General features: G+C 44.2%; 1 protein-coding gene across 2 annotated transcripts in view; it reads right to left on the reverse strand.

Moving 5' to 3' along the window:
- The window catches only part of CTNNA3 (catenin alpha 3), a 422,479-nt gene that overhangs the window by 26,900 nt on the left and 368,675 nt on the right, over nucleotides 1-26,904 (reverse strand). For both annotated transcript variants that reach the window (XM_018920823.3, XM_018920822.3), the window contains one exon: nucleotides 26,462-26,643. In XM_018920823.3, coding sequence (XP_018776368.3) covers nucleotides 26,462-26,643 — 182 coding nt within the window. The remainder of the gene's footprint in view (nucleotides 1-26,461; nucleotides 26,644-26,904) is intronic.

Consider the following 26,904-nt stretch of genomic DNA (forward strand, 5'->3'; position numbering starts at 1 on the left):
ACTCAGGTGGGCGTTTGGGATAGCAGCTGTAGTGACAGAGGGCATCCAGCAATTGAATACTTTGCCTGGACTGTCCGAAAACCCATCTGCAGTAGGACTTCTGAAGGGAGAAGAGCAACAGGTGCCAATTGCCACTTCCACAGTGCATCACCGGCAGTATAGAACCACTCGAGATGCTGTGATCCCCATCCATAAGATGATCCGAGAGCTGGAGAGCCAAGGGGTGGTCAGCAAGACCCACTCACCCTTCAACAGCTCCATTTGGCCTGTGCGTAAATCGGAGGGGGAATGGAGATTGATGGTGGACTACCGTGCATTGAACGAAGTGACTCCGCCGCTGAGCGCTGCTGTGCCGGACATATTAGAGCTCCAGTACGAGCTAGAGTCCAAGGCAGCAAAGTGGTATGCCACTATTGACATTGCCAATGCATTTTTCTCCATTCCTCTGGCAGCAGAATGCAGGTCTCAGTTTGCTTTCACCTGGAGGGGAGTGCAGTATACCTGGAACCGACTGCCCCAGGGGTGGAAGCACAGTCCCACCATCTGCCATGGACTGATCCAGACTGCACTGGAAAAGGGTGAGGCTCCAGAACACCTCCAGTATATTGATGACATCATTGTGTGGGGGAACACAGCTGTGGAAGTGTTTGAGAAAGGACAGAAAATCATCCAAATCCTCCTGGGAGCTGGTTTCGCCATTAAAAAGAGCAAAGTAAAGGGACCAGCTCGTGAGATTCAGTTCCTAGGAGTGAAGTGGCAGGATGGACGGCGTCAGATCCCTACAGATGTCATTAACAAGATCACAGCTATGTCTCCACCAACCAATAATAAGGAAATGCAAGCTTTCCTAGGTGCCATAGGCTTTTGGAGAATGCACATTCCCGAGTACAGTCAGATCGTGAGCCCTCTTTACCTGGTCACCCGCAAGAAGAACAATTTCCACTGGGGCCCTGAGCAACAACAAGCTTTTGCCCAGATCAAGCAGGAAATTGCCCATGCAGTAGCCCTTGGTCCAGTCAGGACAGGACCAGATGTGAAGAACATGCTCTACTCTGCAGCCGGGAACCATGGCTTGTCCTGGAGCCTTTGGCAGAAGGTGCCTGGGGAGACTTGGGGTCGGCCACTAGGATTTTGGAGTCGAAGCTACAGAGGCTCTGAAGCCAACTATACTCCAACTAAGAAAGAAATCTTGGCTGCCTATGAAGGAGTCCAAGCTGCCTCAGAGGTGATTGGCACAGAAGCACAACTCCTCCTGGCACCCCGACTGCCAGTGCTGGGGTGGATGTTCAAAGGCAAGGTTCCTTCCACTCACCATGCCACTGACACTACATGGAGCAAGTGGATTGCTCTTATCACTCAGCGTGCCCATACAGGTAAACTGAATTGTCCTGGGATTTTGGAGGTAATTACAAATTGGCCTGAAGGTGAGAATTTCGGTGTCACAGATGAAGAACCAGAACCAGTGACACGTGCTGAAGAGGCTCCTCCATATAACCAGCTGCCACCAGAGGAAACACGCTACGCTCTTTTCACGGACGGTTCCTGTCGCATTGTAGGGATGAACCGGAAGTGGAAAGCAGCCGTATGGAGCCCCACATGACAGGTCGCTCAAGCCACCGAAGGAGAAGGTGGATCAAGTCAACTTGCTGAACTCAAAGCTGTTCAGCTGGCCCTGGACATTGCTGAGAGAGAGAAATGGCCAAGGCTCTACCTTTACACTGATTCATGGATGGTAGGCAATGCTCTGTGGGGATGGCTGGAGAGGTGGAGAGAGGCCAATTGGCAGTGTAGGGGAAAACCAATTTGGGCTGCTGATGAGTGGAAAGACATTGCTGCTAGGGTAGGGAAGCTACCTGTGAAGGTCTGCCATGTAGATGCCCATGTCCCCAAGAGCAGAGCCAATGAGGAGCACCAACACAATGAGCAAGTAGACCAGGCTGCAAAGATAGAGGTGTCAAAGATAGACCTAGATTGGGAACACAAGGGAGAGTTATTCCTAGCTCGGTGGGCCCATGATGCCTCAGGTCATCAGGGCAGGGATGCCATCTATAAGTGGATCTAACCATGGACAGTATTTCTCAGGTCCTGAGGGTGGGATCACTCCATCCTCTGCTGGGGGCTCTGCAGTCCTGGGATTTTATTGTTTGAAATTCAACAAAGGAGTTCCATGGGTTTTGGTGAATAACTACTAGGTTCAATGTGTGTTGCCTTCAAATGATACCAGTGCAGCTGTGCACTTTGTGAATTCCCACTTGTCCTGATTTAGCACCAACTCAGTAGATTCAGAATGCCACTAACTCAGATTAACTCCCTGAATCCAGATGTTAGAGACACATAAAGTCTATTAAATCATCTAGGTTGTTTTCCCCAGTCACTGCACAGCTTCCTACCGGTTTTATATGCACTTGCATTTTTTTCTGGTAAGTCTCAGTATGAAAAAACACTTTGCTTGAAAGGCAGTGCTTCCCTGAGCTATCCATCTCACTCTCTGGAACGCATTTCCAGATATATAGGTCTGTCTCTGTATCGCTGTAACAGCATCCCTTTCCTCCTACAGACCTACCCCGATCCTCCTTCACTACATGCTGAAGCATCCCAAATCACAATGGATAGTGCAGACCTGAGTGCAATAGCTCATGCACCTACAGCTGTTCAAGAAACAAATATAAAAAACCTTTCCTCCAACTACCATCTGCTGGTCAACAACATCACCAAATTTCTTCATTGTGGAGTCTTCCACCTCTTCTCCTGAAGAAATTCTAATTTCTCAGCTATGGAAACTGTATAGTATTTAATTTTTTTTTTAAGTCAGCTTTAATCTTACTGTTTCTTCCCTGCTTCCAGTCTCTAATGTTTAAGGCCAAACTTCACCTCACACACTCTAGTTACTGACGTTCATTCCAGTGATTTCACTGAGCTCAAAACCTACAACAGCAGACCCTGGATTCATTGCATGGAAGATCTAATGTATCTATTTTCCTCACACCTCACTATTTCCAAGCATAAAGCCTTACAGGTTGAGCAAGCTGATAAAACATTCAAGGCAATGAAAAACAAAGACAAGACATGAAGTACTACTATACTTACAAGCAATTGTATCTCCCTAAGGTAGTGATGGATTGTTACTAGAGCTCAAATCAGCTACTCTATCCAACAACAAAACTGGGAGTAGGCCATAAATAATATATAGAGAGACATCCAGCTAAATCTGACAAGAAAGAAAATGGATTACATACAGAGAAAGCTGTTTGGAATATCTCCACAAAGGTACAGGAGGAAAAAACCCAACACTTCACCTCAATGTTTCTTGAAAGGTACAATCACAGGAGGGAAGAAGTTGGACTGTGTTAATTAATACAGCACCAAGGGGGCTTTGGGTAATTGTGAAAGAGAGCATAAAGCCTCTCAAGTCTCACTGTTCTTGCTGCAAGCCAGGACAAACCAAGAGCAACTCCATCCTCGTCTGCCTAAACTTCACCACAGTGATCAGCAGACATCAGTATGGGGCATTATTTTCTGTTTTCCTTCACACTGGAATTTCACTCTGAAAAGCAGTGATACTCTTAATTCTTACAGTAATGGAAAGTTCTACTTCAACTCCAAAATATTTCTGCCGTCACCTTTTCCAGGAAGAGAAATTCTTCTGCCTGCAAGCAAAGCTGGTGGCTTCCCCTCCACACTGTGCTCCCCTCAGCAAAGGCTCCACACTTGGCCTGCAGCAGAAGCAGGCAGAGGGAGCTGCAGTGAGCAGTGGCTGAGGAATTCCCACCTCACACCCCAACACACAGACAACATTTCTCAGCACTCCACAGTGTGAGCTGAAAGCTTCAGCTCCAGCCACAGCCCCCGTAGTCACGGCCACTCTCTGGCCCTGAGCTCCAGGCTCTGGCCATTCTGCCATCAGGCCCAGTTTGTAGTTCAGCAGGTCCTGACAGCTGCCACTCGAACTGCAAGTTTGCCAGGGCACTGCACAGGAGGCACAACTGCAAACCAGTCCTAACTCAGCAATGTCTCTCTTGCTGTTCAAGCCTGATCGCAGGATCAGGTCTGGCAAAGCAGGATCAGGTCTGGCAATCCTTGCCAACAAGGGCAAATAAATCCTATCAATTTGAAATCAAACAAACAAAAAGCAGGCAGAATATAACAGACATGAGAAACAGCCCAGATGATTTTTCAGGCATAAATACTGTCAGACTAATGGAAAACAAGCATTTACGGCTTCTGGAAAGATCAGAAGCTGTAAATACCATTATCTTCAGGCAGGGTCTGAAACCTTCTCCCATTGCATTTTTATGATCTGCCGAAACAATACATGGATTTTCACTGCTAAGGAGATGTCAAACTTGGAAGAGCACACTGCAAGACAGACTGGTTATCAAAGGGCCACTACCACAGTGGAGGGCAGAAGAGAAGCAACCTGGTTTCTCTGGGATCTGCCTTGGTGTTGGAGCAGCTCAGTTCTTTATTCATTGCTTGAGTGAAGGGAATAAAGAGAATGCTTAATGAACTAACATTTGATACTGATGTCAAAGAAGAAGGAAATAGGCTAGGAGGCCAGATTTGGAATTATGAATTACCTGAGATAAGCTGAAAGAAAAAGCAGATGCAATAAAAAAAGATATCCTCAGGTAGGAAAATCTAACACAGAGACACACATGGAGAGTCAGTCCCTACACAACAGGACAGTAAGAAGCACCGAGTTTCAGCAGATCACAAATCCATCAGGAATCAGCACTAGCATGCTGCAGAAGGAGAGGTAATGGGAAATACCATTGACAAATGACAATACAGAAGAGAAATAAACACTTCTCATCTTTTTTGCAGTAACAAGGTCTCTGTAGGAGAATTCCTGCAAAGATGTAAGACTTTCTGTTTAGGAAAGAGAAGACTGAGTGCCAACAGAATGGCTTATTCCAGGAACAGGCACTAAGGCTCCTCCTGGCCAGCAGCAGTCGCTGGTGCTGTGCACAGGGAGCTGTGCTGTTCTTGTGGCACTCACACAGAACAAGGTCTGGCAGCAGTGACATCCTGCCCACCTCCAGGTCCTGTCCCACAGGCACCTGTCTTGTCCAAGGGGCCACCCTGTTCCAGGGAGCTGTACTTCCAGACTCTCCCCTTCTCCAAGGCAGAATGATAATGCAACTCTGGCTAAAGAAATAGTGAAAATGAAGACCAGTGCAAATATCCACGGGATTAGTTAAAGGCTTTACACCTCTGTGGCAGTGAAATAGGAATTGAAAATTACTGTTATTTACAGCAATTTTTTAGATCAATACAACTTTCTATCAGTCCTATAATTCTTTCTTTTTCTGCTCTGCTATCTAGATACTAATCGTTGATCTCACATTGGTAGTTTTCTTATCTGGGTCATCCTTCTCTCCCCATGCCCCCTGTCCTTTCACCAGCTCTACAAAATAAAGCCAAACTATTATTTAGAAGGCTTTGCTCTATGAGGGACACAGTCATTTGTTTTTGTTTCTCTTACTTGCTGTACTGTGCAATCCAAGACCAAAATATGCTACCAAAAATTTTCTCAGCGCTTCATACAATACAGAAGTAGATTTTTCGAAGACCATCAGTGACTATCAATTTCAATTCTGATGGCCATGTCCAAAATTCCCTGAATCTCTCTAAAACCAAGACCACCCGTGGTCTCTGAGGAAAGGCTGAGTGCTGTGGTGATTTCACAAAGCACCTGAAGACCCTGTGGTATATCTATAGCTCATCTCTAGTGCCACAGCCATGTGGCAGGGATTTGTCAGCCACCGAGCAGCAGAGCCCTGCCTCCCATCCTCCCCAGCTGCTTCCAAGGACATGGTCCCTGGCTCTCCATCTGTCCAGCCCTCAGGTCCATCCTCACTAGTTCTGCTCCTGACGTCCCCATGCCTTTCCCAGAGCTGGCCATCTCTCACCTGTAACAGGCAGAAGCACTGCACCACAACAAACACAATGCCCTTTGTCTGTAGCACTGCTTGGACAATTATTAGAGGATACATAAACACAGAATGAAACTGTTCCTAACGATCCCTGAGTTTTCTTCCTCTCTGTTTGGATAAAGGAAGTCACAATCCAGCTATTTAAACGTGACAATGACAAACAGGAGCACTTCTACACTCCCATATTTTGTCAGCTGAATAAACTTTGTTAGAGCAATCCAGGCACTGCGAACTTGGCTGCATGGTGAAAGTTGAGCACTGCAAAACAACTGTCACTAGAAGTATTTCTGGTCCCCAGTTTTAAAAAGCATAAAATCAGAAAGGAACTCCTGCTTCAGAATGTAGTCCCATATAGCAGAGCACTGCTGTACCATCCTGATCATATCACTTGTGGAACTGAGAAACCCTGATATAATTCAGAGAAAAAAGTGCTGATACTGCTTGAGTAGTTGCTGTTACCTATCAGGGATGCTTCACAATTTGGAACTGTCTCTTAAAATAATATGGAAGAGAACACAAAGCAGCAGTCAGGTGGAACAGAGGAAGATATGTCAGGAGAGAAGCTGTACCTGCAGCCTGGGAGGCAGAAAAACAGCTGAAATTTTGACTGTAAGTGGTTAAATCACAATTCTGACAAAACTCATCACAACAGCAACAGAACATGGAAAGCAAAGCATCAAAGGGGTATGCTGGTACAGGTCTGACTCTGATGCACTGAATATTCATGTGTGCAGCAACCACACGCAGCAGTGTCTGGATGTTTACATACACTATTTATAGAGATGAAAATCAAAGAATTGTGCCACCTTCCCACACTTACATTTTTGCACACACACAAACAACCTTTCTCATCACTTCTAGATCCCAAAGTCCACGTCTTCTCTAAGACATTTGCAGCTCTCTTGCAACCATGATGAAATGTGTCAATGAAAATGTGTAATTTCTGTACAGTTGAGACCAGGAAGCACATATATTAAATAAACAAGCAGAACCATATAATGAAATACTTTTATCTATATATAAAAAATACCATTATCAAATTGTCATTGTGATCTCAAGATAAAAAGCACTTTACAAAGCTTGCTGTTGTTGCTAAACTATTTAATCAGTGGATTTTACAGTGAACTAAAAAAACAAAAAGGATGTCAAAATCCTGTAGTGATGAAAAAAATAGAAAAGAGGAAGCTGTTGTCCTGCAGCTGGTCTCAGCTGGGTATAAACTGGACTTTGATGATGCTTCTTACCAAAGACTGCAAGAGAATTCCAGACATCCAAGGGTGTCCATCTGTGTGCACAAGTCAAAGTATGGCATGTCTTGGATTTTCAGCTCTGTAAGCACATATAAGCATAGAAATACTTCTACATTTGGTACTAGTTTGTTAAAAAGAGATTAAATTATACTAAAAGCAGTGGTTTGTACAAGATAGTGCACCTGGATAAATCTGATTATGCCTTTTGTAGGTAGATGGCATCCATGAAGCTCAAGTTTAGTTCCAGAGAACACCATTTACAGCTGTAGAAACTGTAAACTGGTTTCCCCAGTTTGCAATTTCCCAGCCATTATTTCCTGTGCCACCAGAAATGTATCCCCAGATTTCCTATGATCCGTTTCTGACAGCCATACACAAACACCATTAGTGCAAATTGAGGGAACACCACAACATCTCAAGTGTTCTGCCACCTCAACCAGGCATTAACTGTGTATGCCTCTCAGCTCTTTTTACTCTCATTATTCCTCAGACACTTCTCCATCTCCTTCTGCTTCCAGATCCAGCTTTTCAAAGCACACTTTCATTTCCAGTCGCTAAGGGCAGCACATCTTACCAGTCATATGGATGCCTGTCATTTTAATCACTATGTTACACACCCACAGTTACTGTTTCAGTGACTGCAGGAGAAGTCTCTGCTATTTGCCTCATCAATCTGCATTCTCTCATTTTTTTCTGTCATGAACATAAATTTCCTGGAGATTTTAACCTCTCTAATACAGGAAACCACTCAAGGGCCTCACAGACTGTGTTTCAGGGATTTCTGCACTCTCAGCAGCAGCGACTGGGTTCTGAACAAGAAACATTAAACTTGTAAGCACACATTAGGCTTTGAATGCAGGGCCCCCTGCACTCTGAGCTGGGCTGGGAGGGGACAGTGCAAAGAACACATCAAGGCTTGTCCTTGTCCATCAGGCCAGGACTGCCCGTGGTACCCCTGGGCACTGCCAGCCTGGCTGCAGGGGACAGCCAGGCTGTCCCTGCCCTCCCAGCTGTCTCCTGCTAAGCTGGCACAGCAGGCACAGAGGTGTTTGGCTGTGTGCAGGATGTCTCCAGTTCACCAAGTGCAGCTGCACACATCTGCATCCTCCCAAAGCACACAAGTGAACTGCGGCCCAGCCAGCTCTAAGGAATCTGCAGAGAGCCCCACCTGCTTCCCACTCCTGTGGGCCATGTGCTGAATTTTCAACAGGAGTTATCACCTGCTCTAGAAAAAACAAGGCTTAAGGGCCTGGAAGGAGAAAAAATGCCACGGGAAGGGTACTAATGAGACAAAGTAGGGGTGTGAGTGGTACAGGGCAAAAATAGAGCAATGCCTCTAAAAGAGGTCAATACTGTCTTCTAAAATCCTCTGGCTATGCTGTAACCTTTACGAAATGAAACATTCTCCTTGCTTTTAAAAGTGTATCTTTTCAGTTCTCCAATAACAAGAAGCAAATAGATTGTCCTGAATATCACTATTAATGTCTTTAAAGAATCCAGCCACATCTACACCCAGACTACTTCCTTATCCTTTCAGAGCATGCCCTGCAGCAAGGCCTGTTCAGCAAACTCAGTGAATCCCAAAAGGTAGAGTTTATGGCTTTATGACTGTTGCACTATCATTTTTTAGGGTATTTATTCCTCAATTATGTCATTTTAAAAAATTCCATTAACAGAAGACATCACCTTTTGGAATTTCCCATCAGAGCACAGACACTGATGAAGTGAGCAGCCAAAGTGAGTTACAGGAGCCTGGCCCAGGGCCATGCTCCTGGGGGAAATCACCTCTCTAAACCAGTCTTGGGCCCCTCCAGTGCTCATGCCCTCACAGCAGCATCCTCAGGTGTATGTGAGACTTCCCAGGACATCCCTGTGTCCCTCAGCCGGCCTGTGGTCCCCCACAGCCTGTGCCTAACCCCTGCACTGCTGCTCAGGAACCAAACCCATTGATCCCCTGGCTGCAGAGAGGCAGCAGGGCTGTCTTTGGCCAGCAGCTTTGTCCCTGCACTTATGGCCACTGTTCCAAGGCCATCCCTTGCCTCGCGGATGCAAAGGCCACAGGGGACGACACCTGCAATCAAATGAATGGAGCAACCTGTTCTCTGAAACATCAGATTCCCCCTGAGAACAAAGCAGGGCTGGATCACGTGGTAGGACCTGAGCTCACTTGTTTAATGACACATATGAATGAGCAGAGAGCACCTTTCCCCAGCCTCAAGCACGTGAGAACATTTCTGGATGTAGAAAATGACCTAACACAAAATACATCCACGCAATTTAAAAGCACAAGCTACCTGAAGACCACTAGGTACTCTGGCAGATGCATAAACATCTAAATTCAGAAAGTCCAAGCTAGAGGTTTAAGGTGCCAGCTACCCCCTGGGCAAGGAGTTGTAAAGAATCCTAATTACATCATCACAAATCCAGATGAATACACAGTGCTGCACTTTACTTACCCATGGAAAAAAATGGATGGCAGCAAAAGAAAATGTAGACATTGAAGAACTGACTTCTAAAGGATTTTTAGATTTTTCAACAACTAACAAAGAAGACAGCAAACTGATTATCCAAAAATAAACATTGAAAAATCCAAACTCAGAATTCAGAGAGCTCTTTTTCATGAACTCCAGAAAGACTGCCACGAACAAGAGTCACAGCAGGAGAGCTCTGATTCAGTAATGCAGGGTCAGCTTTTGGACACACCCCAAAAGCTGTAACTGTGCATTTTTATGTGCTCTATGACCAAGCTGTATTTTTGCAGTTTACACTTTTGATCTGTTTTTTCCTCTAATCCACCTGACCCCAATCTCACTGATCATCTGACAGGAGAAACTGCAAATGAAAGTAGATTAATTATTTCCAGTTTGCTCTCAGATGCCACATCATTAACCACCACATGTGTTTTGCAGCAAGAGAATAGCACACTTTGGGGAGCAACTCTCTATATGGAGCCCACCCTGCAAGCAGATCCTTGTATCTAGATTTCAGTACCAGCCAAGCAAACCAGAAATTCTGGGAAACCAGACACAGGCACAGGGCTGGGGATGTGAACACAGCTGCTGAGAGGGCTTTTAACACAACTAAGCTAAGAACTGGATCAACAATGCAGTTTTAACTCTGAACCCTTCTTACCTCAATTTTTTTAATTCCCCTTGGCTATCTCTTCAACCACAGTAATTAGAAAGTCTCATCCAGACTCAAAAACCACAAAACTGCCCAAAAAGTTGTGCTGTTTGGATTACTTGGGGAGAAGGGAGGTATTTTTGAGGCTCAAGACTCCACACTGGTTGTGTCTCTAGGCATTTAATCTCTAATCATGAAAGCCTTCCATTCTACCTTCCAATCAAGACGACTGAACTGCCAGACTGCATTCACTGGGGTCACCTCTGCAAGAACTGCCAACAAAAAGTATCTTCCCAAGTGAAGCAGAGATCTGAGAGGCTCCTCTACCCACAGGTCCTCAGAAGCATTTATTTTAGGGAAAAAGAAACTTGTATTCCCAGATGGGGCAGAAAATGGGGAGAACTGGCAGAAGTGCTGAGTAGCAGCAGTGTCACAGGCTGGAAGGGAGGCCAGGCTACGGCCACATCTGTCTTGGGCACCTGAAGTGGTGCCAGGGAGCCTCTGCAAATCCTGCCTTCCCTTCGGCAGGACAGCCCTTGCTGTTTGCAGTACTCTGGCCTGCAGGGTTGGTCACAGCCGTACAATGATCCCAGGGACTCTTCCCCAAGGCTGGAAGCCCTGGAACAGCCTGTGCTCCTGGCCGCCATTGCCAGCTCCCTGTGCAGTGAACACAGGCTATTAAAAACCCTATCTGCCAACACTGGTGCCCACAAGCTGTTCACTAACAGCTTCTCAATGCTACTTGAAGAACAAGACCTCCCAGTGGTATAATTATAATTTAACTACCCAGAATGTCACAACAAAGGAATCAGTCTTCCAAAAAACCCAGAAAAATACAAGTTAATACTAAAGTCTGATTAAAAAACACACCTGGGCTACCAGTAAACCACTAACATTTTTGCTTAAAAATATGTATTTGGCTAAAGAGATATTAGGTTATGGCAAAACTGTCTTTCAGAGTGCCTGTCTTGTGTTTTGCAAAGAAAAAAAATCACAATTATAAAAGATTTTGTAACTACGATAAATGCTTTTCAAATTGGATGAAGTTTAGGATGCATAACAAGAGAATGGAAGAATTTTTTCTGGTAGCTAAACTACTGTATCTTATACTACTACGATACCTGCATTTATCAAGTTTTCAAGTTTCATCTCCAGCAAACAATGGCAATTTTTGCCAGACTGGGACATTTCCCAAGGAGAGTCATGAAGCTGAGCCCTCTGCACGCCATTCATTATAAACTCAGCCGCAATTGGAATTAAGGGGCCTACTAAACCTAGAGAGGAACCAAACCAGGACCACCAGAAGCAAAATGCTGCCCCAAACCTGCAATGATAGACTCAAAGTTGGTAGTGGAAGATGGTAAAACTCATCTTTCAAAATTAATTCATTCCACTAGCTGAGAAATTTTAGAATTAGACAGAAAACTGTCCTCACCCCATTTGTTCTTTTTTTAAAGAAACACACTTTCAGTGTTGCAAACTGAAACTAATGGCATGATCTATAATATAATTAAAACATTTTGTAGTAAAAAAAGAACAACGTACTCATAAAAAATGTGCATTTGATGTTATATATGCACCTAGCACATCTGCTACGCCACTGGGACAGATGCTTATTAATATGGATATCAGATCATATTGCTAGACTGCTAATGGCTCAGTAATCTATCTTCTAAATACCACACAAGTTTCTGAATATATGCAGAACCAATTATCAAAATATTTCCCAAAAAATCCTGCTTTACTGCTATGGCCTGTGAAAAGCACCATTAACTTGCAGTTTGGTTTCAACAGCGGGGTACAAGAGTTACATTGTGTTTATAATAAGTATGCTGCATGAAAGAATTAGAGACATTCCCTCTAATACAACTTAAACAAAACTTCAAACCTCAGGATTAGAAAATCTCCCCTCTTCTAGTCACAGTACTACAGACCATGCCCTTACCAGAATTACTGGCTTGTAGCGAGAGAGTTTAGTTAGACAACTAGACAATTCAGTTAGTTACGGAAATGTCTGGCTTCAGCTGAGCATCACTGTTTTAAGATTTCTCAAACTGTATAAATAAGGATGGTTTATGAAATTAAAGATCCTAATACCCTAATCTAATATGCCAGCACTTAACTACTGATGCCTCCCCCTCACTGTGGACATACCCTCTCGCCAACTCTTCTCCTCATTTCCAAGCCCTCATGAAGGTACGGATAAAGTTTACTTCAATGCAAGTTCACTAGAGAGGAAAAAGTACCTGGCTGAAAATGCAAAGAGGAAACTACTTTCAGAGTCAAAATATCTACTTTGCATAATGACAAAGAACAGTCTTAGACTGAAATGCATTTTCTTTGTACTTCATCAATTTGATATGTGCCTTGCCAGCACTTTGGGAAAAACAGTAAGCAAAGAAATTCTCATTGATGTGGTTGACTTGGAGTTACCAACAGCCCTGCAGTACCAAAGGAAAAGGGTTATGATGTTCCCATCATCCCACATCTCCCCCTTTTTTCATGGTGGGCTCTGCTTACATAAACACAGTGTTACATAGAGACTGTGTGAATGAAATTTGTATTGTCAGCCCCAAGCACTCAAGTATCATGAGTCAGGCTCCAAAATACCACAGAACTGGAATAAACATCAGGAGGATTGAAGTAATACATCTTGCAGTTCTTTGTATTTCCTTTCTCTTTTCCAAGCCTTCAGGGGTCCCATTTTCAGGATTTGCTCAGCAACCATGAAACTTAATTAAAAAATGCTGGGGGTAGGTGAGTTTCTCCTACAATAACATATCTCCAGTGCCAAGACAAGAAATAATACACATACAAAGATCTTTAATAATGTTATGAGTTAGAAGCACTGACATATTATATTAGTCTAAAAAAAAAAAGGCAGTTAAAACATGCAAGATCTTAATTTCTGTCTGCTCATCAAGTGGCAGTGAGGAAGCTCTCTAGCAGCCACACAGTGGTGAGAGGTAAGTGGCAATACGGCAGAAGAATATTGGCACTGGCTAGAATCTACCACTGACCACAAAAAAAACACCCCAAAACACAAAAACCCAGAGCAAAGACTTCAGAAAAATTATTAACATGGGTGCTGTTTGCTAGAATAAGCCTTTGGCAGGCAGTCCTGTCTCTTACAGTGCTGTTCAAAGATCACATCGCTTTGCTTTCCTCTCCACTATTTTAAGAAGAATTAATTTGCTACAGACTGGCAATTAGAGAGCATCCATCATTCCTACTGCAGAACACTGGGATGAGGAAGGGATTTCCCTCCCCACAGTGACGCAAGAACTCACCTGCTGAAAGGCCTGGCTAAGAAACTGCCCACTGCAGCCAGAATTTGGGGCTTACAGAGATCATTCCTTACTGGTTTGGACTGCCTGGTGCAACCTCAGCGAGACAGGCCATTCCTGATTACACTTAGGTACATTCCTGATTACAATTAGGTACTTCGAGGTCAACAAAGAAGGCAGGAGACTTTTCTGAAGGGACAGAGTTTCTGCAGAAGATTGTATCAACACAACTGACACAGTTTAGCCAGGCAAGGTACTTGGCATCAGCATATGTGTCACTGCCACTTTGCTGTGTCAAGACAAAGCATTTGAAAATATGTTTGGCACAGGCTCTCCAGTGAATAAAACATTTTTTCTTGTATTATGGTAGGCAAAATTTCCTAGGATGGAAAGGAGGAAGGGAGCATTTAAGCTGAATAAAATATGCCCAAAAAATAATGTGGTGGTCTTTAACAAAAACACCACTTCATCTGATTTTTCCATCAGTATTAAACCACATTTTTTTTCTAAGGTCTAAAATTATAGCAGCAGCTTGTTTCCTAAAGCCTACAGGATTTAAAGTTGAAGAGAACTTCTGGAATAAGTTAATGCCTTGGCAAGGAATGCAGTACAGCAGCTGCTTGTTCACTGAAATCCTGACAAAATCTTGAGGGTTTCTGCTGCTGAGACAGCAAAGATGTGAAGAATGGCCCTAAGTAACTTAGTGAGGACTTCCCTCTACAACATCCCCATCATCATTCCTCCTCCCACCCTCCTTCTGTTTGGTTTTCCTACTGTCAGAAGCTGGGGGAGACCTCATCTGAGTGCTTCTCCCTTGGGAATGTGGGATGTGCATTCCCAACCCAACAATGAGCTGTTGCTCAAACACCAGCCACACACCACCAGAGAGCTTTGCCATCCTGGGGCCTTCAGCCTGCTCTGTTGTGGGCAACAACTGCTTTTGCAGAGAATCTGATGGACAGGTCTGGAAGTGCCCTTTGAGACAAAAAGTGAAAAAAAAAAAAATCCCACAGCTCGTTTAAGAAGGTATAAGAAATGAAGGCAAAGTGACTCATTGACTCTCTTATCAATCCAGACTGAACTGCTGGTTCCAAAATCAAAGTTATGGCTTGTGCAGACAAAAGCTGCACCCTGCGTTGGAAACAGAACATTCTTGACATGGATAGACTGCAACAATTGATCTAGACAGGACCTGGCCATGCATAGCCCTGAATCCTTGGAAATGCAAGCAGCATGTTTCAGGCATCCATGCAAAACTGAAGGCAACACTGACTGGAAGCTTGTGATGCCCCTTCCAGCAGCAGTAACTCCCTTGGCAGCAGCTCCTTCCTGCCATATCCTCTGCTTCCCACACCATGGCAAACCCTTGGTGTAACACAGCACTGAGCTCTTACAGTTCCTGCTAACAGATGTCCAGCATCTGGTGTCTGCAGCTCCTGCCTTCCTGTAGGAGCACTGAGAACCCTTTAAGGAAATCACTTCTGGCATATTCATGTTATCCTCATCTGCTACCTCTGACTGGCCCACTTGAAAAGCAGTATCAACAGAGCAGGCAGCAGTAATGAAGACATTCCAGAGAGAGAAACAGGATCATGCATATTCCAGTACAGAAACCTTGAAGCACTAAATTAACTGGGATCTATGATCTGTTTATAAGTACTCAGCAAAAAAAGTTACTTAAGAGCAGAGCATTAATTACCATATGTCTAGCAATTACCACAGGCCCATACATACCACAGAGGCTTCTCAGCCATTACCCACTGAATACGCTGCTCTGCATAGATGATTCAGCCAACAGGAAAAAGATGTTTAAACCAATGAAGAAAATTGAAAATAAACTCCTGCTTAATGCTAAAAGTAAGTAAAAGCTGTTAGTGTAAACGGCCAAGTCTTTTCTTAATTTTACACCTAGCTTCCACAGTTTACCTTCAGCTCCAGGGACAGACAGACTCCTGTCAGTACAGCAACAGAACTAGTGATCAGCCCCAAGTCATCCAGGTGGGAGTGGGAAGCTGATCAGAATGTTGAAAAGCAGGAACTGTGTTTCTGTTTCCTCCTTCTCTGACAATGCACAGATCAGAAGCACACTCTCTCCACAAGAACACTCATTCCTGGGCCTGGCCTAGAGGAAGAAGTATGTTCACAACACCTCTCTCCTCTTCCTTTACAGGTCTGGTTTTATTTTATTTATTTTTCTTCTTGGTATATTGAGGATCTGTGGCCTTTCCATTAGCCTAAAGAACCTCAATGACAGTGTCAGATACTTCTTTTAAGGCAGCAGTAGAGGTGCCTGTGTAGGGATGATCTCAGTGGTCTGTGGTAGAACTGTGACTACAGCAGAGATCTTTGAACTAGCTTTTCAATAGGTTTACCATGAGAAGAAGTGACCCTACTGAACTCTCAAGCTCTTTCCACTAGCTCTCACCCACCCTACCCACTGAACAGTGTCACTCCTTCCCTCTGCCACCACAGAGCAGCCCAAGCAGTGAGGTTATGGGATCCACACTCCTAGCAGTAAGAATAGCTCTTGGATGATCTTAACAGTGCAGGATTAAGACAGTTTTGAGAAAATACTGCAGAAGGACACCTTATGTTTGCAACCTGCCACGTAGATCCCGCCACACTTCTGCCTTTAGCCATCTTCTTATCAGCTCAGGGGTTGGGCTAGAGGCTCACTATGGGCATCCTCTTTCTGCCCTCCAGTCCTGTGCCCCAGCCTGGCAACAAGGCAGGAGGATGGAGAGGCAAAACTATTGGCTAACCTTTATGAGCAGCAGTATGCCAGCTCAGTCTGAGGTGCACTGAGAGATGCTGAATGACACTGCCACTGCCCCCTTAAGGAGAAAGACAGTTTTGATTCCCAAAAGTAGCAAAACAGCAGCTGACAAAGGTGCTGAATTGAAAAACGTGCGTTAAAAATGCTATATAGTTTTGGAAGAAGGAAGTGTGAAAACCATTGGCAGGCTATGCAAACCATGAAAGGTCCTGGTTTAATTAGAAAAGTTTGGAACAGACTCCAGTCATAATTTCAGCAGAAAACAGCAGTTCAGCACTGTTTCTGTTCTTCACTGTGCTCCCAAGGTTAGAATTTGTGCATAGTTTTTCTCAGAAGCATGCATACTCCAGGAAGAAAACTAAACTAAAATATTACTAAATAAAATTATTAAATAGGAAATACAGTAAGAGTGTTTGCAACCCTGCAGCTTCTGGGAAGAGTTACATTTTATTTGTTGGCAACTCCATGGCCTGGCTCTTGGCCATAAAGAAAACAAAGGTTCTTTCTCTGTGGAAATTATTTCCTATGGGTTGATCACTCAGAGAGAAGAAAGTCAGACATTCCATAGGGTGAAGAGAGGGATGAGAACTAATACTGAGAAGTGATTTTGGAAAAACAAAAGCCTTAGCTCTCTAAAATAACCATCCCCTCATCTGCACAGAAAAGGGTGACTACAGCAAGTGCTGCAGTTCCCAGTCTAGGGCGGAGGGGAAAGCAATAATAAAATAATGATTTCAGAACAACTGAGGTAATATATGCCAGTAGAGAAAACTCTAACTATTCTTCTTCTCCCCAGCCTAGAATATACTGCTGGCATCCCAAACAACCAAAGCCAGACACACAATCTGGGGAGGCTGTAGCTGATTTGGGTACAGCTGGGTACTACATCCACCTGGTTTTCAAGGTATCCTGTGCCCTCACCTCACCCACACAATGACAGCAGACACATCCAGAACACAAAGAGACAAAACCTGTTTTTTCTCCAATGCTTATCATGTATGTGAATGTAAAAGAAAATAGTTTGTGCTGAAAATCTCTTTGTTTTGGAAAACATGGCTTAAGGCCTCAATTTTTTCCCATTTTATATTCTGATAGAGAAACCTTGATATACAAAGTTGATAGTATTGCTAAGGGAAAAGAAGCTGGGGAAGATGGCAGGGAAGTCCCTGTACCTCATTCCCTTCTCTGGGCTGCCCTCTTGCCTCCCCACTGCGATCTGGCACTCGAGAGCAGCAGCCCTCCACTGCAGCCATCTCATGCTGGTAGCCTAGCCACGAGCAGCCCCTGAGCTATCACCAGCTCTGCAAAGCCTGTTCAGCCTCAAAAGCAATTCCCACTGATCTGCTTCCTTTCTATCCCACTATCTGCCACTACTACTCATTTTTATGTACCCCCATTAGGTGCTATCTGTATTATCAAGTTCACAAACTCTGCAGTGTCAACTCCAGACTTCTGTTTCACCAGCCAGGTCAACAGTGCAGTAACTGCCATACATCCATTCTTAGATAATAAATTGTCAAGAGAAACGTGGGTATACATCATACTCTGAACATGACTGATCTCCTGTAAGCAAAACTTCCCTTTGAATCAGCATTAAATTCACAGGGAAAAAAAGTAACTAATATTTTATGTCAAATTTCTGATTGTAATTAATTCACTGCTGTGCCTACCCTTCCAATGAAGGGGCTGATAACTGCAAAAGTTTCCAGTCTTAGTTCTTGGAAGCCCTCCAAAGGTTTAAGCTTCTAACTTCTGCTAATTAATTCAGAAGGAACCTGAACATATGGTGTTATAGCCAAAAATATATAGCATATACAAAATATAGCAAATAAATCCCATAAAAATAGGACTATATTTTAAAGGGTAAAAAGCTGGGAGAGGTGTTTTGCCTTTTTAATGACTGCTTCTTTATTTTCCTAGGAGACATTGCTGGGTGCTCTCACCCAACAACAGCTTGAGCAAAACAAACATAAAAACAAGACTTGCACAAGACACTGAAGATCAAAGGCAGGTTCCATGCCATGCCTTTGGAGAATGCTACAAAACCGTCATTGTTATGAGTTTCCTGAACACTGTCCCGAGGACAGAATTCCAGCTCATCACCGATCACCACCTCGTACCCAGTATCCCAGGGCATCTCGGCTTCGGCACTGCTGTGCCCGGTGCCACAGCCCCGAGGCACCAGTGACCCTGAGCGCTGCAGCCCGGGATCACTGGGCCCCTTGCACAGCCCAGAGTCCTCAGTGCTTCAGCCCAGAGCCTTCAGCGCTGCAGCCCGGGATCACTGGGCCCCTTGCACAGCCCAGAGTCCTCAGTGCTTCAGCCCAGAGCCTTCAGCGCTGCAGCCCGGGCTCACCGGGCCCCTTGCACAGCCCAGAGTCCTCAGTGCTTTAGCCCAGAGCCTTCAGCGCTGCAGCCCGGGCTCACCGGGCCCCTTGCACAGCCCAGAGCCCTCAGTGCTTCAGCCCAGAGCCCTCAGCGCTGCAGCCCGGGCTCACCGGGCCCCTTGCACAGCCCAGAGCCCCCAGGCAAGCTCTGCCCCGCAGCCCAGCCCAGCCCTGGCTCACAGCTACAGCTGCCCCAGCCTTGCCCTCTGGCTGGGGCTGGCCCTGCCTTGTCAGCAGCTTCTCCCCCAGGCAGGCTCGGGGACATGCCCCAGCCCGGCTCTGCGCCCCTCAAGGGACCATGGAGCTGTTCTCTGCTCCTCCTGGCTGGGGCTGGCAGTGGTTCCCAGCCGCCTGGGCTGCTTCCACACCCCGGCGCGGTGCTCAGCGCCCGCCTTGTCTGCACCGGGATCAGCCGGGCCCCCTCCGGCAGGGAGCAGCCGCTCCGCCCTCACAGTCTCGGCACCTCGCTCCTGCTGTGCCCGCGACAAGAAGGAAGGTGATCGCTGGGCGATGACAGCGGAGCAGCCCCCGGCAGTGTGGCTGCCCTGCAGAATCCAGAGCTCCAAGGCTCCTGCTGAGCCAGCTGTGTCCACCCTGCGAAGTGCTGAGCGCCCCGGAACTGCTGCAGGGCAGCCCCGGCTCGGGCCCGGTGCCGCTCACACGGGCAGCGCTCGGACCTGCTCGGCTGGACCCAAAGGAGATGTCTGTCCCACCACGGCCCTCCCAGCTCCCCGAAATCTGTCCTGGAAGCTGGGCAATTACTGCCTGAACTCCTCTTTACACTCCTGATGCCTCTGATGACAGGAGCTGATACTTGAGAGCTCCGAAATCCCTTTGTCCTCTGACTACAGCGGACCCTAAAGATGAAAGGCAGAAGATGGCTCTTTCCGGCACAAGACTTACAGCTTGTTACTAAAATAGGGTTGCATTTGCTGTAATGTACACTGTGATTTGTAGTTGATTTGCTTCTGGTCCTAGACAGACTTCTGCCAGAAGCTACACAGATCTGTTTGTCTGCCTTATTTGTGATTTTGCTACATTTGAGTATGTCTCCATTTTATTAATTTGTTGACTATACATATGAGGCATGGACAATAGGTCCTCATGATCCTCTCTGCCCAACCAACAAACATCTCAATCTCTTCTCTTTTTTTTCCCTCAACTTTTATGCTAAGGGTTGTAGTACTAGATACTCTGAAATAACTGTTACACTAATTGTAATATTGCTAAGAATGCAAGGAATCCACTCAAATCTTACACAGGGCTACAGGTAAAATAAAAAAAAAAACATGCAGCAGCTGTTCCCTCTAATTATTTTGAGGATCCCCTGTGTCCAAGTAAATGCCAGCCACGTTTGGCCACGGGGACAGGGAGGTTGTGCCAGTACTGCTTTGCCCTGTGCTTATCCACGCATGAGGTATGACACACATCAGCACAAACTAACGACTTCTACACAAACAGCACAACTAAGCCTTACTGTTTAAAATGGAGCACATTTTCTTGGACTTCAATTTATAAAATTCTTTTAGGATGTGGAGCATGTAATTGCTCTAATCAGAGGAATTAATCTTCACAGCTTCCATGACTACAAGGCATCCTACAGCAAGCAAGAAATTATTCAGAAGTGGCTTCACACAGTCCAGCAGTAAGTCAACTACATACATCACACAAGGAAATCACCACCAGAATTTTTAAGCTGAAGAGTTTTACACAAGACTTTTAAGAGTAATTTCCCGTTCTAGCTGCAAATGACTGTTTGTTTAAAATCAGTTAAAACATTATCTTAAATTAACTTTCATGTCCATATGAAAAAAGTGCCATTCATAAGAAAGATTCAATTTCTGAGCCCTGCTACTTGTATCACAATCTGGTTTTCTTGCAGGAAAGTAAGCATTTTTTAAAAATGCTTCGCAAGCATTGGCAATATAAAAAGTTGAAACTTAGAAAGGTCAAATGTCAAGCTAAATTAATTTTTGTCACCTTTCTTTCAAAAGTCTGACTGCAACTGTTAAGCTCAATAAAAAGACTGTTATGTTCATTTTCATTTCTGTTCCAAGGAAATGGAAGTTGCACAAATAAAGTACCTTTTTTAAATATAAGAACAAACTGTGAATGCCTCACCTTTCCAAGGAAAGAGGCAATAGATAAACTGTGAAATAATTACATGTGCTTATCGTATAGAAAGATATCCACAATGTAATTATCTCACTGAGAGAGGGAAGAAATAATAACAGAATATCTTTCTGTCCTGACATTTGCTAAAGAGCTTTTATTTTCCCAGAAATTCCAAGAACAATTTCAGGAACTTAGGAGTCTCTCCTGCCTGTACCAGAGCATTCTCAATGTCACGTGCTGCCTGCAGTCAGCAGCAGCACTCAGAGATGAGAGAAAACGTGTGTTTTGGCTCTGACAGCACAGGCAGAGAACAGAAGCGCCTAAATCGGTTGTGGTTAAGGAACAACAGGTGACACAAAAAGAACAGAAGACTGCAAAAACAAAGCTGATGCACCCTGTGTACGTACCTGTCCTCTTCCTACTGTTGAGGCTGACAGGCAGCTCCAGTTTATCCTTCCCTTTAGAAATGAGTAATAGCAAAACCTGTTTCCTGACTGCAGCTGTACACAAGTCTGCTGTACTTTGCCACAGAAATGCTGTGCTCATTACTTTGGCCATTAGCTGCTCACTGTATTGGTTTACAGGTATTCACCATGCTTTGTTGACCTGCAAAGAGCAGCCACGTGAAGGGTGTGCCTCTGCTCCAACACTTCCTCTGCAGCTGCAGGCTGCCACCACCAGGACCTGTGGCACTGAGGGAATGCTAATGCTTAATCCCTAGCAGAAGGATCTAAATCAGACTGTGCATTCACGAGCTTCTGTGTTTGCTTAATAATACTAATATTGATGGTAATTGTGTCTACTACAGGAAAAATTAATCCTTAGCTTGCAAGCAAATTGGATATATAAATACTTGGAGTAGCATCGTCACAGAGTCTAACTGTTAAATTATTTTTATTCCTTTAAGTGTTTCTCTTTAACTTCTAAGATTTTGATCCACCAGGTGATTTTCCCTTTGGAATAAGGGTTGTATAAAATAAGTAATATATTTGGATTTTATAATTTTTTTTAGAAATGTAACTATTGAAGGATTAATATTTAGCACTAACTATAATAACTATATTGAATAGTAACTGTCAAATCAGATTAAATACTTGCTGATGTACATATTTAAGAATCAGCTGAAATGATTTATATAAAAGTGGCAGAAGCATTCACAAAAGTATCATATGAAATATCAAATTCTATGCAAGTATCATTAATAAAAACACAGTAGTAATGTAAAGGGAATTCAGACTCAGTCACAAGCTTTTGAGGTGGACACGAGGACACGGATACTGGATTTCTGCCTTCAAAATCCTGACTTATTTGTGTAAATATTAGAAGCTCTGTGACATTCAGGCAGAAGAGCAGTATCAGCTGATTGTGCTACATGGCTTAACCCGACACCCCTCAAGGATCCATCACAAAGCTGAGAGCCCATGTTTATTTGAGAGCAACACCTGCCCCAGGCCATTGCACACAGCCCTGGCAGGACAGTCAGGATCCTGAGCACTGCAAACCCTTTCACTGCCCTGGCACCACTGCAGCTGATGCAGTTCTGCTGCTCGTTTGAACAGCAGAATGTACCTGCTTAGCCTGCCCTGCTGGAACAAGGAAATCCTGCTGGCTCTGACAAGGCACGGATGATAAAACACATGCAAGCATGCACACACAACTGAACTGTTCTCACCCAGGAAACAAAACGACCTCACAGAACGTCTTCATGTGAGTAACACAAGCAGAAGCTGCTCTCAACACAGAACCCAAAGGAGAGGTTCACCTTCTTTGCACAAAGCCACTCTCTCCAAAATAACTGTCCTTTCTGACAACTGAGCTGGAAAGCACCTCTGTTAGCAAAATATTTACAACCTTCAATCTTAAAGTGATTTTTGATGAAATAATTTAAAGTGAAAGTTGCTTGTTCTCATCTAAGGCTTATGATGCAACCACTGAGCAGCTACGGACTCTCAAAAGCATCCCAGGCTGCTCAATTAAACAGTGCTGAGCAGTGAATGCCCCAAGAGGAGCAGGGAGGGGAGGGAAAGGGGCAATTCCTACACGTATCTCAAGCTGAACTGTGACTGCAATGACACTTGGTTCAGGGGGTTACTAATAAAGGTACCATTGCCTTTTGTGGCAGCCACAGACCGGGCTGGTGATGGGAATAAGACTGAGCAGGACAGCTGGGATACGGGACTTCCACGTGGGTGAGAGGAGCTGGATGAAGCTGATATAAATCTGAGAGCTAGGAGGGCCAGAAGAAGGCAAGGAAAGCAGCAGATTTCAGGATGCAACAAAAAAGCTCCACAGAATTTCAAAAGCATCTGGCTGCTGGATGGGAAATAGGAGGATCACAGGTAACTCTGAAGTGGGAAGGGGCACCAGGAAAAGTAAATCAAGTAGTGAGTTATGGTGAGGAGTTTCATGGATGAACTTGATTAGGAATAGAACCCTTTTCTGTCCTCTTTCTTCGTCATCTGTGTGTCTTGTGGTCTCTTTGAGTCCAGTAACTACAGAACTGCCATCTTGATTTGCTTTCCCAAGCAAAGACTAGAAACCCAGATGAATTAAGGCTGTGAATTAAGCCTGTGGCTATTACCAGGTGAGGAGCCCTGCCCAAATAGGCAGCTGCACTTGGTGGTAACCAGGAGTACTACAGAGAGAAAACTTTAAGCAAGCTGCAATCCTTGAAGTTCTAGAGAATTACATTTAGTCTTACTACAAGGATAAAGGGGGACAGCTTTTGGAGGATGACTTTGCTAGATCTGCTTTTTTCTTGTCTTGTTAATTTGTTTCGCTATTTTCACTGTATTTCTCATATTAACTCCAATATTGATGCCATTTTAGAAACAAATGTCAAATAGCAAGAACAAATATGAGATACTTTTTGAACAGTTTGCTGAGAGCTGCACTCTTTTGTTTAAAGAAAGTGTTCATATGGCCCCATTTGAAATCTAACAATCTACAGAATGGGCAAGGGGTAAAAGCCCAGTGATTCTCATTTACTCTTTACGCCACAGAAAAGTGAGAGGGATTGTCCCAGAGCCTTCAAAAGGCACTGTGAATCCTGAATCCATGGGCTGCATGCTGTCAGGACAGGCTGTGGAACATCCCAGCCAGGCCAATTACCAGCATTGGGATCTCTGTGGTGCCTCTACAGAATCACCTCTGACACAGCAGCCAGCTCTGCCTGGTGTCCCAATCTTACCTGAGCCCTAGCTGTAACTTCCCTATCATCAAAGTGCTGTGAAAATCCTGCAGAGACATCCTGCAGTTCTCTGTTTGGAACATTCCCCTGGTGCACAGGGCTCAAACAGCAAAACTATTCTCAAAGCTTGATAGCAGAGCTCCCTTTATGCTTAAACCATTGACCCTTCCTTGCTCCTTTCTCAACAGGAATTACAAGCTCCAGTGCTGTGATCCAAAGCACTGCTTCAACTAGATACACATTCCCTTATATGAGCAAAAGGGACTTAGGTATGTTTATGGGCAAATATTTTTTAATTGTAGGTCTGCTCTGGCAATGGAAAACAAGGTTCCTGCTCCATTTAAACATAAAGCTTAGGGAAAAACAGAACAAACCAAATAAACCCTGGGGTTTTCTTGAACATTTTTAGCCAATCAGGAAAGAAATTAGAGTATTTCAACTAAAAAATCATGAAAACTGTTATAGCAGGTCAGGTCATTTCTTGCTATTTACTTATACGGAAGACAGAGCAAAAAACCCAAAACTTTGAAATCCACTCACTGAGATTAACTAGCAATGAATGCAAGGTAATACCATATGAAGAACAGCAGCAATCAGCTTATGTAATGAGTTACTCAAACACACAAATTTACTATTTGTCTGAGTAGCTTCTGATGTAACAAATACAAAATGTCAGGATCTTTTATTTCTTCCATGTTCAAGAACCGGGAGTTGCAGAGTGGTGAGCTCAGACCCTAAGGTGAGTTGGTGCTTGCTGTGCCTTCTGCAATATTCATGCCCTGAGTGTCCAGAGAAGGGCAAAGGAGCTGGGGAAAGTTCTGGAGCAGCTCAGGGAGCTGAGGGGGCTCAGCCTGGGGGAAAGGAGGCTCAGGGGGCATCTTCTGGCTCTGCACAACTCCCTGCCAGGACAGTGCAGCAAGGGGGGATAGGGCTCTGCTCCCAGGGGACAAGTGACAGGATGAGCAATGGCTTCAAGTTGCACCGAGGGGAGGTTTGTGTTAGATATTAAGGAAAATTTCTCCACTGAAAAGGGAAGTGATGGAATCACCATCCCTGGAAGAGTTAAAAAACCCATGCATGTGGCACTTTGAGACATGGTTTTGCAAATGGACATGGTGGTGCTGGGTAAATGGATGGACTCAATGACCTTAAGGATCTTTTCCAGCCTAAATAATTCTACAATCTGTTCCCAGATTTCCACAGAACAGGAAATGAAGAGCCAGCTGTGCTTCTAAGCACATACAACTGCTACCTTTGATAAACAACAGTAAGAGAAGAGCCACAAGAGTTCACCTATTACTCAGACAGGTACAAATCTTCCTTTTGCCAGACTTCATCTGGGATCATTAAAGAAGAAACAGAACTTCTTACTGAAGGAGATATTTAAAACCAATTTTATAACGGATTGCAGAGTTCTCCATGTAGGTCTTTACCCCCCTCTCACTTGCAGGTGGATTTGGAAAGTGCCAATCTGATAAAATGCAACAGCTGTCTTTCCCAGAAAGAGCCTGCAGCAGAGCCCAGCTCTGTCCCAGCTGTTTCAGCTCAATGCAACCCTGTTCCCTGACACCCACCAAGATACAAAGAGAATGTTCTTTGTCTCTTGCACTACAGGACTGATTTCAGGAGGCACTAAGTGTCCTGCAAGAGTGGCTGTGTGTAACGGCTTCACCTGTCAGCAACTATTTTACTGCTAATTAGAGCAGGGGGGAAAGGAAGGACAGACACCACCACCAATATCTTCCTTTGTTATATTCAATTTGATGAAATTTACACATAATTTAATTCAGAGCACAGCAGAAAAGCTCCTGCACTTAAACTTGTTTCCTGTTGTAAGGCCATCATCAAACACACAATGGCAGCAGAAAGAAATACCAGCTTTGAGAGCTATCTGCTCTGGTACTCTTCATTCTTTAAACTACATCTAGCAGCACAAGAGCTCTCATGAAAGCAACAGCAATAATGGGATATAAAATATGTATGAGTCTGAATGGGTACTGTCACACATGGGCTCTGTACAGAGTGTTTCATGCTTGACAGCATGCTCTGATACAAGAAGACAGAACAACAGATGAGAAATCTACAGCTTAAATTCAAGATTTTGTTACTTTTTCCCTTTCACTGAGAGCAGAAATAAGAGTGCTAAAACATGTGCAAAAACCCTACCAACAAATTAATAAAGAGAGGACAAAGGTAAAAACTTAGGGATAAGCATAGCTCAACACATTAAATCCCCCAACACTTCAGTGCTCCTACCTGATGTGTTGCATTAGCTGACCACTCAACTTTGCAGAGATGCTGTGAGCTGACATTAAACTCTGTATTTGCTGCTCTAACAGTGTGACAATGGCCTCCAGCATTTCTAAATATCAAAGAACTTTTTTTTAATGTAATTACCTTGTGAAGTCAGTCATCTCCATCATTATCACACACATCCTCTTGGCGAGAACAATTATGTCATTGCTGGTATCATCCCAGATTTCAATCTCTGCATCAAGCTTACTCTTGACTTTTTTGAAGTCAGCCACTTGCTCAGCTATCTTTTCCTTTTCATCTTCTGGCAACTGAGTCATCTTGGCCTAAAACAGAATAATTGGATTTGTAAAACATCTATGTCAGAGTATTTTATTTTTTAAACAAAACCACTGCATATTAATAAAAACCTAGTTTAAACACACTATGTCCTGAGCCAACTGCTTGAGTTTGAGCACTTCTGAATTTCAGAATTTGTATTTTGTCACGGGGTTGGGCCAAATAATCTCAGTGTAATAGGGAAAGTGGTGTTCCTGAATCATTCACTTAAACATAGCAAGAGAGAGATTATTAAATTCTTCCTAATA

The sequence above is a fragment of the Serinus canaria genome, chromosome 6 (genome assembly GCF_022539315.1).
Source record: "Serinus canaria isolate serCan28SL12 chromosome 6, serCan2020, whole genome shotgun sequence".
Taxonomy (NCBI): domain Eukaryota; kingdom Metazoa; phylum Chordata; class Aves; order Passeriformes; family Fringillidae; genus Serinus; species Serinus canaria.